The sequence below is a fragment of the Ambystoma mexicanum genome, chromosome 12 (assembly GCF_040938575.1).
Source record: "Ambystoma mexicanum isolate Mex_15411 chromosome 12, UKY_AmexF1_1, whole genome shotgun sequence".
NCBI classification, from domain to species: Eukaryota; Metazoa; Chordata; class Amphibia; order Caudata; family Ambystomatidae; genus Ambystoma; species Ambystoma mexicanum.
This window is the reverse complement of record NC_090936.1, coordinates 801,110,708-801,129,565: the sequence shown is the minus strand read 5'-3', so window position 1 is coordinate 801,129,565 and position 18,858 is coordinate 801,110,708. Positions and strand designations below refer to the sequence as shown.

General features: G+C 46.1%; 1 protein-coding gene across 1 annotated transcript in view; it reads right to left on the bottom strand.

The window, feature by feature from the left end:
* Nucleotides 1-18,858, bottom strand: part of ACSS3 (acyl-CoA synthetase short chain family member 3) — a 1,135,158-nt gene that overhangs the window by 180,225 nt on the left and 936,075 nt on the right. Inside the window, exon 10 of the mRNA XM_069629310.1 lies at nt 4,121-4,216. Within this exon, the coding sequence (XP_069485411.1) occupies nt 4,121-4,216 (96 nt within the window). The remainder of the gene's footprint in view (nt 1-4,120; nt 4,217-18,858) is intronic.

Here is an 18,858-nt window from a genome sequence, read left to right as displayed (position 1 = left end):
GCTCCTCATGTCACTTGTGAGACCCTCTGAAATAAAAATGTAGTCCAGGGTCGCTTTTGAGGAATTTCGTTCCCACGTTGGGAGGTTTCATTGCGAAGGGAAGAGAGAGGCTGTGTTTTGTATGTTCCTTACTCTGATGACTTCATTCCACGCCTTTCCTCTTTCTCCAGCTGCTTCTTTTATCCCCCTCCCCTGCGCGGTTCATGGCTGTGTGGTCCCCAGATCAATACATTTTGCGTTGAAATCGCCGCAAATTATGATTTCAATCCTCTCGAATTCCTCATACAGCTGGTCCATCGCTCATGTTAGCACAGAATGTTTTTGTGGACATCCGTTGCGGGTTCCAATAGCAGTTTACTATTGCTAAGGACTTTGGGTGCGAGTCTTGCTTCCTATCATTCGACTGTCTCCATGATGTCAGAACCACCAGCAGTTTGTATGCCTCTTTCCATTTTCTTGGTTCTGATAGCCCCTGTCCTGTTTTAATAGCCACAAGGAGACCGGACGATGGTCTACCTAGCAGAACTTTCACCGCCAATGAGATTTCCACAGCAAAGCCATCAAAAGCCGGCTTGTCCACCAACCACGTTTCTTGTAGACATATTATGTCATAGAGGCCCAAATCAACCTCTCCGACTGTTGTCAAATGTACGTGGCTGCTTGTGTTCCACGAACCCAAGCTGAAATATTCCTTTTTGGGCCTCTCCACGCCAATGCTGTAATTTTTCTCAAGGACGCTGGGTGACCCTGGTCGTTGCTATTTTCCTGTGTTTTTGTTCCAACTTTGCGTTAACCATTTCCACGAGCCTGTTTTACGTTCAGTCGATACTACACCCTCGCTGTTGGCCTGGGCTCTTTTTCTTTTCATCGTTTTTCGTTGGCTCTTTGCTTGTCTCCGCTCGGGCAGTCCGATGTATATCCATGGTCCCAGTCCCGGTTCTCCCTAGTGTTTTGGGACCAACTTGCGTCATGGGTTTCTTTACCCCTCCCGCTTATATCTTTCAGACTCCTTCCCATCTGGGGTCACGGTGGTCCTTTCGGGCTGCGTCCCGCTCCTTGGCGTAACAACAGCGGTTTTGGCGATATAGCTCTTCCGTCTTAGATTTCTAGTGTTTTAGTAGTTTAGGACTTCCTACCTTTTCCTTTGAGGGGGGCCTTTTATCCCTGATCCTGGTTAACTCCGTCAGGTGGAAGCCCAAAGATTCAATTTCATCATAGGCCTGTTGGTCAATGTGTTCAATTCCCGCTGATTTAAGATGTAGATAGGCCTTTGCCTTCTTTTCCCTGTGATATGGCTCTACTAGCTTAAAGGATTCCGTTCCGATTTTTTTAAATGTTTTAATTTTCTTCGTTATGTTCAAAACTGTAGGTCTATTGAGGATCAAATATCCTCCTTCAGTGTCCATTTGCTCCAGCTTAAACACTCTTATCTCCTCTTTAGTGCTCTTTTGTTTTACCCTTTCGGATCTTTGCTCTCTCTCTTTACGTGGGCTTTCTATTATGGTGTTTTCTTTTGCTTTGTTCTTTATATTTTCTGTCGTTGACTGGTGTTTACTTTTGGGTTCAAAATCCTTTGGATTTTCCGGCAGTGGCGTGGTAGGCTCTTTGGAAGCATGCTCTTTTTCTGCCCCCCTGTTTACTCCATCCAGATCCTTTGTTTGCTTAGCTGGTTTACTGATTTTCACTACGTCTCTTGAATCTTTGTTTGGTCTGTTTGCTCCCTTTCTGCGTGTATGGACATATTCATTAGATCGGAACTCTCCATGAATTCCTCTGCGGTTTTTGACAATCTGGCAGTGCCATCGTCCATCCACCGTTCAGTTGGTTTTACGTGTTTCTCCTTTTCTTGCTGCCCCGACTGGATGAATATTATCTCTGATGGGTCGCAGGGGCTTCTTATTTCCTCTGTCTGATGCAATAGCACTTGGACTGTTTTCTTTGTGCTTTGGCCCGAGTTGACTTCCCTTTTCTCCATGCAAGGTGTTGGCAGAGGGTTTCCCTTTTTCTTTGGCTGTGGCTGCGCCACCTGGGATTTGGACTTCAGACTATTGATTTGTTTTGTTTGTTCCTTATTTAAGGCTTCCATGATTTCGATCTTCTTTTCCAGCATTATGATTTTGCTTTCCCAATTGAAAGGCTGGGGGTAATTCGGTCTTCTACAACGGTGATATAGCTTTCCACATGGGCCAATATGCTTATCATATTTGATAAAATTGCGGTGTTGTCCTGACATCCTCTTTAATTGCCTCGTATAACTTGCAGAATGGTGCTAGTACAATTGACATTGCTGAACTTAATTGCTATCATGTCTGGTTTCTTATTTGGAGACTCTTTCTGCATTGAGGCTGCAATGTCACTTAATCTTCTCTTTTTCGGAGATTCTTGAATTTGTTCCTGTCTTTGCGTAGCCGCGAGAGGCTCTATATGTAAAGCATCCAAACGGGGACTCTGAATTTTGTCCTTTTTCGGTTTGGGTCCCGCTGACCCCTTATTCAGTAGGACGTGTTCCCAGAGGACTTTGGACACCTCCCTTGCTTCAATAGGCGGATTGTTAGGCGAGCCCAACACCAGATGTGGCTTTGTCCATGCCACACGCTGCTCCCTATCGGTCTGGCACTCAGGTCGTTGGTTTATGTTCCTCTGTGGCTGGCCTGCCGGACCCGTCTCTACATCGTTGCCCTCCCCTGGTTCTTCCGTTGAACATATGATCTCCTGGATCCCGTTTTTTTGGGATTGTGTTTGGGGCTTTGGTGGAAGGGTGCTTAGCTGGCCCCTTTCCTCCAATACTTCCCAAACCGTCTCCCCTCTGCCCTTATGAGGTACTTCACTGTCCTTTACCCTCTTTTCTGGTATCACCCCTTTAGCCTGTTCCTGGCTGTTAGGTGCGGTGGCATCCATTTCCGTTCTTCTCTGCTTTAATGCTGGTGATGTTTCGCAAACTACTTTGAGCATTTCAGCGTCAGACACTTCATCTTCCGTAAGTAGCTTTCTTTTATGGTGTTGAGTAAAGAAAGCCTTTAATGGACATGACAGGAGAGGAGTGGCAGCCCTTTCCTTATGGCTCCTCTTATTTTCCTTTCCTTCTTAACATTCTGTACTTCGGTGTCTGTCTACTAAGGGCTATTTTGCTTGCTGTTTTTATTGCCCCTTGATTCGCACCTTGCCTTCCCAGTTTCATGAGGGTTTGATGGTTTGATCCTTTTTCTACTTTTTCAGGATTCGGTTGATTAGACTCAGTTTCCTTTGTTGCCTTGATTTCGTCTTCTGAGTCACCAGACCCAGTATTATCCGAGTCAGAGGCTACTTCAATCACTCCCTCGTAAGTTCCTTTATGACCTTCCGAGTCCATATCAGTGTTGGAACCTGTATCACTGCCACTGGTCCCCCTAATGCGCTTATGTTCGTGAGATCTCCTTTTGGTTGTTATGCAAAGCCTTTCCTTCTTTTGAGAGGTGATCGAGTTCCCACTGGTGTCAATGTGCATCATGCCTTTATTTTTATTGACTGTCTATTAGGTTCTGACCCCCCCCTTCCTTCCAGGTTCCAATCTCCCCATTTGATGACCCAACAGCTCTTGTGTAGTCCCCCCATGGCAGTTTTGCTGGTTTGGGGCCGGTCTGGGAGGAGTATTGGCGTTTGACTCCACCTCTATGGCTCCCCTCTCGGGACAGTCTGTGGATCTTGGGGGACTTTTACTTGCGGGGGTGCTGCCTTCAAACGTTTTAGGCATGGGGTGTTCATTTGACAACTGTTTAATGTTTCACCAATATGCTTGTTGGTGTCTGAGTTGAAACAAGGTTTACATATGTCACCCTCTTTAAAATGTGCATGCGTTGCTAATGGTCAGTTTATGTCAGTGAATTCATCTGCCATTTTGACATTGGAATATTTCTGTCCCAACATTGCTTATGTCAACTGTCTTAGTAGGGAGCCTTCAAATTCAGGTTCTCTTTGCATCTCCTTGGTTGTGGTTGATTAGCTGCCAGCCAATGATATGTTAGCAATTAGACAAAATCTATCTCACGTTTTTACAACTATTTGCACAACATTAAATTCCAAAAGTACAAGTTACTATCAGCTTAAAGTTATTAGACATTGTACCCATAGTTTTGTGGCTTACCATTGTACCCTGGCACAGGTTTTCCTGTTTGTCCTGGTGGTGGTGTTGTGGTATTTCCAAGGCCAACACAGGAGGCTGAAATTGGTGACCCAGTTTCTGTTCAATAAAAGAGGTGATCATTTAGGATAACGTCTTCGAAATTGAAAAAAACAATTAATGTGGATACAATGTAAGTGTATAAATCAGGTAAAGCATACTTGAAAAGAAAAGCTTAACATTTTTTTAAATAAATAATTAAATGCAATTGACCAAATTAATCATGAACTGTTACAGAACGGAAATAATGGTAAAGCAAAAACGTAGTCAATCATTAGTGCATGCGCTGCAGTTTGTCAGAGTAAGCATTACAGTATATCATATAGTTTGGCCGCTGAATGAAAAGCATTCCATGAAACCACATCCACAAAAATGAACTTTTACATTGGTTCAAATGAAGAAAAAGGTTATGTAATGTCTTTTCTTTGAGATTTGCATAATTGATTTCTACAAGCAGGATACATCTTCCCAGTGGACATTTCTGCTGATATTGCTGAGCTCGTTTCCCTTTTCATGAACAAAAGTGGAAAAAAAACTATTCCACTTACAGACCCAACTGGTTTCCTCTTGTTCTTGACATTTCAATGCAAGAAGCAGCTCAGGTACTCATAGGTAAAATAAGACCAATGTGTCTCTAATCAATCCCAAAGTTAGTTTCACTATCTGCCTAGACACTGGGAACGTAAACTCAAGGTAAAATTAACATGATTGTAGTTTCTGAATTTCTGTGATTGCTTCTTCTAACTTTGGCATGCTACATTGCTACAAAGAACCTTAAACTGGGTGATTATGAAAAAGGTTGGCTGTCTCATATGGCAGTAAGGCCACTGGACCATGCCCAGATTGGCAGCAATTGTGACATTGCAAAACTGCTAGGGCAGCACCAGGCTTTCATGGTTGAGAAATGGCCCACCGTTGCAAGAGGCAGTCTGCCCGGGTCAGCTAGATAGGCAATAGTTGCCCTCACCCACTTATGCATGGCAAAAGTGGAAGAGCATGACCATTTGTATTCAATAACGTGCTACTATGTGCCCTGACCTTTGGATTAGATGTGAACCTAACTTTCTGGTTACGGTGCACTTAGATTAAATAATGCCATGAAGACATGTCTTAGAGACTATCCCTCAAAATAGAGCATAATCTTTAAATCCATTGATCCTATGTGGCTGCCAGAATCTCATTTTTTTCTCATATGTACCAATGAATTAACTATCTCTTATTCAGGCATGTGTTGAGGCTGGTACCCGATAGTCCCCCTGCAGGTGGTATCCAACAGGAGGATCTCATGTGGACGTACCCAGCTGTGGAAGCAGGGACAACTATCCAAGGGGAACACGGTAAACACCACTCCAATCCCGTTCACCTACCCCAACCTTGCCGTTGTGGGATGTTCTGACCCACTGGCTCTGGACTGCAACATAACTGTGTGCTGCTTTAATCAAAAACAACAAAATGGCAGCCAAAAAGCCCTATGTGCTAACAACCTCTGAGAAGTGCGCAGGGAAATCTAGAAAATAGGCCGCCAATCCATTTTGCCTATGTCAGTGGTAAAACAGGAGACCACACTGCCAAAACCTATTATTGGGCTGCCCACATAGTGAAATAGAACTGCTTGAAAAGTTAGTGCTGCATTGCCAGGAAAAGCTTGAAAAGGCAGTGCTGCATTGCCAGGAAAATCCAGAAGTGCTTTAAAATCCGTTTTTCCTTTGCTGTTGAAAGTGCAAAATCATGATTCCCAAACAGCAGTGAAGATCCAACATCCTTGTGGGGTGCTCACCATCACCTTATTTAATGAATCCCCATAAGCACAATGTCAGGAGAAGCACCTTTCATCATAAAAAAATCCACATTCAAAAGGTGCTTGCCTGGGAAAAATATGTCAGATATGGGCGCAGTACCGCCACTCGCCTTTATCCAAGCTGTCATTTACCTATACTGTCAGTTTAAAACTTGTGTCTTAAAATCAAATTGTGGAAAAGAAGAGACTTGCCATCAAAAGCCATATAGGTTGTTACAATTCAATTTCTATGTTTTAAAAATACTGGAATGAAGAGATCTGTATGTATACGTGTAGAAAATGTAAATGTATTTTAGAAAAGACCATTTTAAACAGTGTTTTAAAAGTGAACTAATGTCAGCCACACTGGACTTCAAAGACATTCCACAGCTTCTCCCAAACAAAGGAATATTTCCCCTCCTCTCTGCTCAGGAACTGGCATTGAGTTGTTAATGGAGGTGGGAGGAGATGTTGGCCTGTTGCTCTGAGTGGAGACAAAAGACTCCCTTGACTGAAAGGAAATGCTAATTTGGGTGTCAACAGAAACCAACTGACAAAGGAAGAGAGGCCCAGTTTGCTCTTGGTCCAGCCCAACCTTGGAGGCGGGACTAGACAGATATTGTGTATCTTAAACTCCAAAAAGGACTCATAGAAAACTGTGTACAACTTGGAAAAATCTGTATTTTATAGGTTGTTAATATGAAAATGCTGCTCACAGTTTGAAACTACTCTGAATTCTGTGCGATATTCAGAGACCAGACTATTAAAATATTGATGTTGTAGCAATTGTGATAATGCTAGGAATATGAAAATGTACAGGATTATGCCCAGATGTCATGCGCATGGATGTGGAAAAATGTGTACAGACTGACACTGGGTAACCAACCAAAAGCGCGACAAACTGTCAATTTTGAACAGAAACTCTCAAGAAGGTGGGACTCGGATGGATACGTGCTTTATTTAATTTGTGATGTGAATATGTATTATTAGCAAGTTGGTGATATTGTAAATATGCTTTATATGAAAAATAGATTTTCTGTGTAGAAACAAACGGGAGGTTTTTCCTTGGATTGTAAATTGCAGAATCACTATGACACTAGATTTCCTCCTCAAGTCAGGAGAAGGGAAATACTCTGACCAATCGGATTCCTGGAGGGTGGGCTTAGTATAATCAGCCTACCCACCCCTTTGAGAAATACATAAATAAGTACTGTTTAGGACCTGGACAGACACACATTCACCTATCAACTGATTTACTGGCGAAGCGCTCTGCAGGAAAACCCAGATCCAAGTCTCCAGAACTCTGAAAGCAGAAGGCCCAATTCCAAAGCTGAACCCTTCTCAGCTTGGCCTTTAAAATCTTGCAACCTAATTTTAAACCCAAAACCCCACAAAAAGAACAGCCGGGCATTCTGTTTCTGCTTTCTTGCCAAGAACTCTTGCTAGAACCCAGAGATCCAAACCAGTAGAGCAGAGCTGTAATCCAGAACCAACCTGTCAGATCCAGAACCAGAGGTCGTGCAGTGTCCAGAGTGCTGTGCTGAGTGCAGAACCAGGTGCCTGAATCCTGTCCAGTGGCCTAGCAGAATTCCAGTCCAAAACCTTTGACTAGATCCTGACGGGCCTATTCCAAAACCATAGTTGTGAGTATCTAGCATAGAATTGTCCATAGCCAATCTGTCATGACCTCATCCCCACCGAGGGTTCACAGGGCCCTAAAGACCTTATTTGGTTCCCCTCGGATTCCTTGGAGCCAATCCTGTTGCTGTTGGCATTGGAGACACATGCTGGGACGGGGTTTCAATAGGCAATGGATAAGCATGGCTGCCCCCATGAGGAATACTGGGGAACTGCATTCAGCGGTCTAGCATCCAGGGCGGGGCCTGCCCCAAAGGCACCTGGGATGCCACCTTGCTATTTAAAATATGCCCGATTAGAGGCACACACTTCGCATTATTCTGCTCTTGCAGCGTGACGTTCACCGGGTCTTGCTCTGCATCCTAACCTTCTGGGCGAGAAGAGGCTAGAACCATCGCCATCCTTACCTGCTCAGCAGCATCCTTCTGCAATCGAAGTCCTCCAACGCTCGTTGACTCTCTCCTGTTTCTTCACTAGAAAGTAACGGGAAAAAAACGGAACATCTTGGGAACTACTTACCAGTTTGTCAGGAAGACCATCACCTCCAAGACATCTTTCGTCCCTTGGATTCCTGTGAACCATTCATCTTCAGTTCTTCTCGAACTGCAAGACAAACAATAGCACAGGTTAGCCATTTGAAAGGAGGCTCTCTGTGCCACTTGGCGTACCATCTTACCTTCTTGAACTTGGCCCCGGCTTCCATCGCAGCTTCCAGCACCTGCAAGAAGAAAGGAAAGGTTACTTAGTGCAAACCCTGATAAAGATTTTGCTTTCACCTTGAAAGACTTACCTGAGAAGAAGGAGTTGCAGCCGGTCTGAACTCCGGCCCTCACCAGTGAAGAAACTCGGCGGAATGGTGCCGTTAACGACACGCCCCTGCCCGGTGCGGCAGGACAGAGAGTGCATCCTTATAAAAATCAAAGTGAGAGACGTCTCCTGAGGAACTGCATGGGGAATCTGGGAGGTGGGTCGCAAGGAAGGGACAGCAGTTAAACTTCACCTCCTGTCTTCTAGAGCCGATCCTTGACAGCCCGAACTCCAGGAAAGTTGAGAGGTCCCGAAGAGCATCCTGGCTCATCGTGAAGTGTCCCCATGGAAACAAGGTGAACGTTACAGAGCACGAAGCCCATAACTTAATTATCCACCTGGGCGCCTAGCATGGAAACTTCGGAAACAGATCAGTTAGCCCAGTTGTTGGGGCAGTTGCGCTGGGAGGTCCATTCTGCACGGCAGGAAACGAATGCGTTGCGAAGGGAGTTAAATGTGACCAAGGAGAGGACGGATGACCTCTGGAGGCAACTCCTCCAGTCGCAAGCAGGACAAGCTCCGTTGCCTGGAATCAATCAGTCCACCTCAGCCACCGCAAGCAATCCAGTTCAGATCAACCTCCCTGGGGCAGTGCCTCTGGCTCCTCTGGAACAGTTTTCGGGAGACCCCCGCCGATACGCTACCTTCATGAACCACTGTCGCCTCCACTTTCTGTGCAGGCCTGTGGCGTTTCCCATGGACCAATCACGTGTGGCCTTCGTGCTATCTTACCTTAGTGGGAGTGCGGCAGAGTGGTCAGTACCGTTCATTATCCGAAATGACCCTCTGTTACAAGACTTTGATGGGTTTCAGCGGGAGCTGGAGAAACTCTTCGCCCAACGCTACCATGGGCAGGCTCTAGACAACAAACTTTTGTCCCTTCATCAAGGGAGCCAGGATCTGCTGACTTCAATAGACTGGTGGTCGAGGCAGACAGGCCGGAGGACAAACGGACCACATTGTTTCACCGGGGTCTTCGTGGGGAGCTAAAGGACGTTTTGGCCCAAGTGGTGGACCCACCCTGGGATTGTGCCGAGTTCATTAGTTTGGTGGTCCAGTTGGATCACCGACTGCAAGATAGGAAGAACAATCGTGGGAAAGCAAATTTGCACCCCTTATTCGTACGACCCAAAGATCAAACTCAGCAGAGCCCCGACGGGACTAGCCAACCCATGCAGATAGGAGGAGTCAGGCCCCCTCTAACCAAGGCTGAACGAGGTAAAAGGAGGGAGTTGCAATTGTGCCTGCATTGTGGAAAAGCAGGTAATTTCCTAAGGGAATGCCCGGTAAAACCACCCAGAAGAACCGTCGGAGCCATGGATAAAGGAACCCCTAATGAGGAATCGGGAAACGACCAAGCCCGGCAATTTTAGGGGTCCAATTGTCGAGCGAAGAAATCCAGTTTCAGACCTCCCATTTTGCGCTACCTGTGATCCCAATTCCCCATCAACAGCCGTCCGACATGCATTCACTGGAAGCCTACATCGACAGCGGAGCAGTGGGGAATTACATCAATCAAGACCTTACAGCAAAGATGGGGCTAGTCCTTTGTCCCAAGCCAATCGCAGAGACAGTAACCACGGTTGATGGTACTGAAATTGCCTTGGGCCCTGTGTCGGAGTGCACCACCGAAACCTCCTGTGCGAAGATGGGCACTGGGAAATCATAGCCTTTATTCTGATCAAAGCCCCCCAATTTGAGCTGATCCTGGGAATGCCATGGCTGGTTGCTCATAATCCAAGAGTCAACTGGCGAGCTCGCGAATTGCTTTTCGCCTACAGCTGCACACACACCTGTTACCCGAATGGGCGAAAAGCGAAACGCACAAGTTCTCCGGTTCGTGAGGGAATGACCCATGCTCTCGGAGGGGTCGTGACCCTGCCAGTTAATTACCAAGATTTCCAAGATGTTTTCCAGAAGAAGCAAGAGAACACGTTGCCCCACCACAGACCCTACGACTGCCAAATTGATCTGCTACCAGGGGCCTAGATTCCATGTGGGCGCATTTACGCACTCACTGAGCCCGAAAATCAGCACCTGAAAACGTACCTGAAGCAGTACCTGGACAACGGTTTCATCCGCCCATCCATGTCATCGGCTGCGGTGCTGTTATTCTTCGTAGCCAAAAAAGAAGGCAATTTGAGAACGTGCATTGACTATCGTGCATTAAACCAAGTAACTATCAAAAATCGCTACCCATTGCCTTTGATCCCGGAGTTACTCGACCAGGTTAAAGAAGCCCGGATCTATACAAAACTGGATCTGAGAGGGGCCTATCATCTGGTGCGCATCAAAGAAGGCGATGAGTGGAAGACGGCATTCTGTACTAAGTACGGCTTGTTCGAGTACCAAGTAATGCCATTCGGCCTATGCAACGCCCCCGCTGCGTTCCAGTATTTTATGAACGACGTCCTTCGAGAACTCATCGACGTCGGTGCTCTTGCATACATCGACGATATCCTGGTGTATTCGACATCTGAGCAAGAGCACATTGGGCACGTACGGGCAGTCTTGACCAAACTTTGAGAACACCATCTTTACGCCAAGCTGGAAAAGTGCTTGTTCCATGTCACGGAAGTGGAGTTCCTGGGCTTTATCCTGTCCCCCAAAGGCATACGAATGGACGCTCATAAGGTGGAATCAGTCCTCAATTGGCCAGCCCCCACTTCAATCAAAGGAGTCCAGAGCATGTTGGGATTTGCGAATTTCTACCGTCGATTCATCCCTGGATTCTCCCAAATCGTACACCCGATTACTTCATTACTCAGAAAATGCAACAAGACGTTTAACTGGACTGAAGAAGCTGAAAGAGCATTTCAAGAACTCAAGACAAGGTTCACCACCGCCCCCCTTTCTGCGACACCCACATCCAGACCTTCCTTACATTGTGGAAACTGATGCATCCAGTCTGGCAATGGGGGCGGTTTTGTCCCAAAAAGACCCACTAACAGGCCAACTGCATCCAGTGGCCTTTTGGTCATGAAAATGCATGCCAGCAGAGCTCAATTACGCCATCACAGATAAAGGGTTATTGGCCATTAAAGCTGCCTTCAAGGCCTGGCGACACTACCTGCTGGGGGCCAGGCACACAGTCACCGTGATAACGGACCACAGAAACCTCCAGTATCTAAAGGGAGCGAAGGCTCAATCGTCACGGCAGCTGAGTTGGGCCCATTTCTTCACAGAATATGATTTTGTGATTACGTACAGACCCGGGGTTAAAAACTGCAAAGCTGACGCACTCTCCCGCATGGGCACGGATGAAATGGCACACATGCCGCCGGAGCCAGTGGCCATTATCCCAGAGAATAGAGTCCTAGGCATCACAACCACCATGACCCAAAGTGAGCTTCTATACGAAATTCGACAGGTTTTCACCCAGGATCAGCTACAAGAGTGGGGAGTGGGAGCATTACTGTATCAAGAATCAACTACCATATTACCGAAACTGGCTAGTCGTACCAGTGAAGGAATTGCAAGGACAGGTCATCTCCGAGCACCATGACTCCCTCATTGAAGGCCATCCAGGAATCGCCAAAACCTTGGCCAAGATAAAAAGGAACTCCTGGTGGCCAACTTGGCAGAAGGATGTAATCGAATTTGTGTCATCTTGTGGTACCTGTGCCCAAAATAAATCTGTCAAGCAAAGACCTGCCGGGCTCCTGCAGCCGTTTGACATTCCGCCAGCTCCATGGCACAGCCTGTCACTAGATTTCATCACCGATCTTCCTCCATGTCAAGGCTACAATACCATCCTGGTGATCGTGGATCTATTTTCTAAAATGGCTCATTTCTTCCCATTCAAAGGCCAACCGCCCACATCCGGCCACGCCAAAGTCTTCCTGGAACACATAGTGCGCCTGCATGGATTCCCTTCAGTTCTAATATCAGACCGTGGGATGCAATTTGTGTCTACCTTCTGGAAGAAATGCTGCTCATTGGCACAGATAGACATCCATCTGTCCACTAGTCACCACCCTCAGACCGACGGCCAAACTGAGAGAACTAATCAGACTCATGAGCAGTACCTGCGCTGCATGCTTCATCAAGGTGAAGGAGATTGGAAGGAACTTGCATGGATCGTGGAGTACGCTTAAAATAATTTGCTGCATGGCAGTACGGGAAAAAAGCCATTTTTTATGGTGTATGGAAGACACCCATGCACTTCTGAATTAGACATCCCCACAACCCTGGAAATGCCGGCTGTCGAGAACCTGCACACAACCATCACTCAGGCCTTCTTAAAAGCTCAAGAACACCTGCAACAAGCTAAGGCACGCGAGAAAAGATGCATGGACCAGCTTCGCTCCAAAGCCCCCGTATATCAGGTGGGAGATATGGTGTGGCTTGCCTCCAAGCATATACCAATAAAAGGAACACGAACATTTCGCCCACGGTTTTTGGGACCATACCCAGTGGAAACCATAATTAACCGAGCAGCTGTGAAACTGACACTACCATCCCACATGCGAATACACCCAGTATTCCATGCATCTCTCCTGAAACCAGATTAGAGGCACACACTTCATGTTATTCTGCTCTTGCAGCATGACGTTCACTGGGTCTTGCTCTGCATCCTGACCTTCTGGGGCGAGAAGAGGCTAGAACCATCACCATCCTTACCTGCTCAGCAGCATCCTTCTGAAATCGAAGTCCTCCAACGCTCGTTGACTCTCTCCTGTTTCGTCACTAGAAAGTAATGGGAAAATAACGGAACATCTTGGGAACTACTTACCAGTTCGTCAGGAAGACCATCACCTCCAAGACATCTTTCGTCCCTTGGATTCCTGAGAACCATTCATCTTCAGTTCTTCTCATCCTGCAAGACAAACAATAGCACAGGTTACCCATTTGCAAGGACGCTCTCTGCGCCGCTTGGCATACCAACTTACCTTCATGAACTTGGTCCCAGCTTCCATCCAGCTTCGAGCACCTGCAAGAAGAAAGGAAAAGGTTACTTAGTGCAAACCCTGATAAAGACATTGCTTTCACCTTTAAAGACTTATCTGAGAACGAGGAGTTGCAGCCGGTCTGAACTCCGGCCCTCGCCAGTGAAGAAATTTGGCGGAACGGTACCTTTACTGACGCGCCCCTGCCCGCTGCGGCAGGACGGAGAGCGCATCCTTATAGAAATCAAGGTGAGAGACGTCCCCTGGGGAACTGCATGGGGATCCCGGGAGGTGGGTCGCAAGGAAGGGACAGCAGTTAAACTTCACCTCCTGTCTTCTAGAGCCGATCCTCGACAGCCCGAACTCCAGGAAAGGTGATAGGTCCCGAAGAGCATCCCGGCTCATCGTGAGGTGTCCCCGTGGAAACAAGGTGAGCATTACGCAATCTCTTAGCTTTAAGTAATACAATCCAATACCCATTCTAAGATACCCAGAACCGCATTGTAGAATCTCTTTTGTCTTTTCTGAATCTTTTCCTCACCCATATAGTCCTTTGATAATTGTAAGTGATAATATCATCTTTGCGCTAATATTTTTGCTGAAGAAAGACAAGTGTCTTGACGGGCAAAAGTCAGAGCAGAGGCGCCGCTGTTCTGGTGGTTGTTCCGTTGGGTATCTTGCATCTTCATAGCCTCCCCTTAGTGTAAGGAAAATATCTGTTTTTAATTCAAAAGCACATCTTTCATCTGAAAATCTTGACTCTTTTTGAGAAAAATCGACCACTACTAAAACCTTCATAACTTCTGAACCGTACATGCTAGAAACGACATTAAAGTGTCAAATTGAAGCTAACATCCTCAGCTTTCAAACGAACCTAAACACCTTATAGTTTTTCTGTAATCGAGTTTCTCGCGCGCTGAAAAGTTTGCCGCGATTCTGCATTTGGCTCAATTTCATCACATGTAAAATAGCTATTTCTTGCATCTGACTTCAGAATTCAGTTTCCAAGCTGCTAGTCATTCAACCATCATTGATAGTGTTTACCTGAATCTATCCAAAGCGGCTCCCACTAGTTTTGAATCCAATTTAGACAATTAAGTTCAGTTTTTAGTGTTTTTCCCATTCATTCATAACCACATTCAAAAGCATTTGACCTGCTTTGCAATCATTCCTGTCTCTCTCTAAGCTTGCTGGGGGGAATTGGGATTGAAACTACATTTGTTGAGTGTTTATTCCTGAAACCTGTATTCTCTCCTTCCATCTTCATCTTGCATATTAGGGGGGGATTGAGTAGTATCAGGGGGAAAGAGTGATAACATTGCATTTGATTGAACACACTAAAGTATTATTTCTGTGCTGCATTAATTTCCTATCATTGCATTTCATTGAACCCACACAAAGTTTTATTCTATGCTACATTATTCTTCTCATCCATACTCATACTGATTAAAGAGATTGTTGATTGTAATATCACCCATTGGTGATCATTGTATAAATATCAATAGTGTGATATATATATATATATATATATATATATATATATTGTTCAAATCCATAAAATAAATCTTTTAACTTAGCAAAACAACCTTCTTCTTGGTTCAGTGAGACCAGGGGGGATTCAAAGAGAAGGGCATGATATAAGGGTACATCATTCAGAAATAAAGAACTTTAGACATAAAAATATATAATTAAGGGTTCCAGCTGGGCATCACACGCTAGGCATTGACTTAGGTGGATTGCTGGGTTGAAATCACTTACAGATTGGGGGCTTGTGTGCGGGATTTCTGAATTAGATATCCCACTTGTGACAGCTTAATACAGTGTGCTAACTGACAGGGTACATCAATCCCTGTTGGGCTACCACGCTGTGTTACACTGTGAAAAGCACCCCTCAAAAGGCATGCTCTAAGAAAACAGGCCGTTTTGCAAAAATAAAATAAATTTCTGTAAGTCAGGAAGGAAATTCATATTTCCAGAATGGCGACTTTGGTAGTGATGAATATGGCTAAAGAACACCTATTGCATAAACTATTTGTAAGGGGTGAATGGACCAAGCAGGATCAGAATGTGTGGTTGCAGGCAATCACAGAACAGATCACTGCAACAGGATTAGATATATGGCAAGATCAGGGTCCAATACATATCGCCCTGAGTGAACTATATATGGCCCATAAGGCAAAATAGCGGCATATATATACACCTATATATTGGAGCAATACAGGATAAATATGCGGAGGGCTAAGATCTGGCGAACAGGCAACTGCAGGCATTAGAAAAGGCCCAAACTGACCTGGACTCTTCTGAGCAGAGGCTGCAGAGGAGCCAGGAGTCATAACATGCAAGTAGGCAGTACATAATCAAAATAAAAGAGGTCATGGGTATCCTGCAGCAGGAAAAGGCATAATAGGATACCAGAATGCTGGACCTGCAGAAGGAGTACCAAGAAAGTTTGGACTCCCTACTGCAGAGCCAGAAAAAGATGGAGCAACAAACACATTTCAACAGGGCATGCGCAGAGCAGGTAGTCACCCTGCAAAGCCACCTAGACAGAGAGAGAGAAGAGAGCAATAAATGAATCCTGAAAGACCTGGACACCCAGGCAGAATTTGATGAAGAGCGCCAGAAAGCTGGTGCACTTCAAAGACAGAGGGATGACCTGGCGGCACAGAGGCAGGCTCTTGCTCAGGAAAGGGACACCTTAGGCCAGGAAGTCTGTCACTTAAACGAGAAAGTAGAAGAACATCACCTGGCCCTTCAGGGACTGGGTGACCTCCAAAAAGAGCATGAACGATTGTTAGAGCACATCAGGAGGGTGGAAGAGGCTCTCGCAAGGAAGGACCAGGCCAGAATGGACATGAATCAGGAGGTAACCCTCCTGCAGCAAAGACTGGCCCAGTACTCAAAAACAACCCAGGAAGCACAGAGAGAAAATGAGGCTCTCTATGAGAACAATGACAGGCTCCACAGACAGGTAGCTATGCAAGAGGGATTGATAGAAACCAGCAAGGCCTTGATAGAGGAACAGAAAGCTCAGGTTCTTGCATGGCAACAGGGAGCAGGGGCTGATAGAGATGAGGTTCGCTGGGAAAGGAACACACCTGAGCATAACCTCAGGAACCCTAGTACCAGAGGCCTTCACCTCTTCCAATCCCTGGACTCTGCCACTCCCATGTCCACTGGCGCACATGAGCCAAGGGCCATGGGGATGGCAGATTTCAATCCAATCAGAAATATGGGGCTCATAGATCAGCACCTCCCAGGAATGGATGGGCGGGCATCTGGGTATGGGTACCCAAGTACTCTGAAATTTAGTGGGGAACTCCATGAGAGTAGGCCCACTAAGGGCATCCTGAAAACCTCTGCCCAGACAGTGGGGGGGGTACTCATCAAATCCTGGGAGCAAGGAGGAATCAGAAGACTCCTCTGAGTGCCCCAGGACACAGGAGACTAGGTCCCCACATTCTGCCAGCCATTCCCAGGCTCGCAGAATCCGGGAGAGCCTAGAGGACCAGACGGGCACCTCTGGGAGCAGTGCCTCTGAGTCAGAGGAGGAGTGGACCAGGGTTACCCGAACCAAGAAGGGCAATAAGGCAAAAAGGGCCTTGCTAAAGGACTCCTTAAAAAAGATCGAAGCGATAAGGAGCGTCATCACGCCCTATCATAAGAATGCTAAGTATTCTGTTTGGGAGCACTTGGAGCTCTTTGAGCAGATGATGGAAACTTTCCATTTGAAGGACTGCCAAAGCTGTATTCAATATGTGAAATGGACCTTCTTACCAGAATACTCCACTTTGCGGGGCTGGAGGACCAAAACCATTCTAGATGGTCCACCTATAGGGCGGCCATTTTGAAGCAATTTTCGGTGCATAGAAATCCTCAGGAGGCTTGCAAGGGAGCCTACAACTTGCAATGTGGGGAGAATCAGGCTCCACAAGAATTTGTGCAGGAATTAAAGCGTGCCTTTGCGCAGACCACCAGATGGGTGCACACGGACAGCAAAGAATTTGTGAATACTTTTTTCCACGCTCTACCAAAGTACATCATGACCCAGCTAGTGTGAGATTCTCTTGAGAAAAGATCACTAGACTGGGTCATTGAACAGTCTAAAAATCAAGGACAACATGGAAGCATACCTCAATTCCCCACACAAAGTCTTTGAAGAAGACAAGCGTGAGGGAATGCCCTCTGTCTATGTGGATGGATGCTCTTACCATGTTGACAACAATGGGGAAAAAGAACTGGCCGGTCTAGGGAATGCATGGGTGAATGAGACCCAGAACCCTCCGCTGGGTACAAGATTGGTCCCCGAAGTAGTCAAATGGCAGAGTTGATGGCTGTGTATCAAGCCATCCTCACTGCTGTCTAACATCAACTCCATGAACTGGTCATAATCACAGATGCGGATTATGTACGGAACGGGTTAGTGGAGCACCTGCTTAACTGGAAAACCAGAGGCATGTTAGGTGCTAATAACAAACTATTGAAACATGGGAAATTAAATCAAAACATTGATGATCTGGTCACCTCGAATGGGATGTCCATCTACTGGAAAAAGATCAAGGGTCATTCCAAAGTAGAGGAACCAGACAAAACTGGAAATGACTTAGCTGATCAGCTGGCCAAAACCAGAGCCATCCAAGGGGATCTACTTGAGATCGAGTCCCTGTTGGGGGAAATCCAGGTCACTGCTAACAGTGGGGGGGTACTCATCAAACCCTCCGCTGGGTACAAGATTGATCCCCGAAGTAGTCAAGTGGCAGAGTTGATGGCTGTGTATCAAGCCATCCTCACTGCTGTCCAACATCAACTCCATGAACTGGTCATAATCACAGATTCGGATTATGTACGGAACGGGTTAGTGGAGCACCTGCTTAACTGGAACACCAGAGGCATGTTAGGTGCTAATAACAAACTATTGAAACATGGGAAATTAATTCAAAACAATGATGATCTGGTCACCTCGAATGGGTTGTCCATCTACTGGAAAAAGATAAAGGGTCATTCCAAAGTAGAGGAACCAGACAAAACTGGAAATGACTTAGCTGATCAGCTGGCCAAAACCAGAGCCATCCAAGGGGATGTACTTGAGATCGAGTCCCTGTTGGGGGAAATCCAGGTCACTGCTATCACTAGGTCCCAGACAAATGCTCACAATGACTCAACTGCACAATGGAGTAAGGAGACCCCAGATGCTGATTTTATTACGGCTCAAAAAGGGGATCCAATAATTGGTAAGTGTTATCAACACATTGAGGACCCTGAGAACTTTCCCCTGATGGATACAGATTACATAGGTAAAGAGGACCTCAGAGTGTTGATGAAATGTCCAAAAAATGTTCTGAATCCAAGACAGTTTGTTGGTTAGGAAATCCCTAGCTGGCCATGATCAGTGGGTGGTCACTACCTCATTCCGAAGCCTGATGTTAAGTCACGCCCATGATGCGGCCACAGCCGGTCATGGGGGGTCTCATACAACACTTGAAACCTTAAAAGAGGTTGCATACTGGCCACACATGGGACAGGACCTCAACCAATATTTGAAGGGGTGTCTTGTGTGTGCAAAATTTCAGCCAACACCCCTCACACACCGT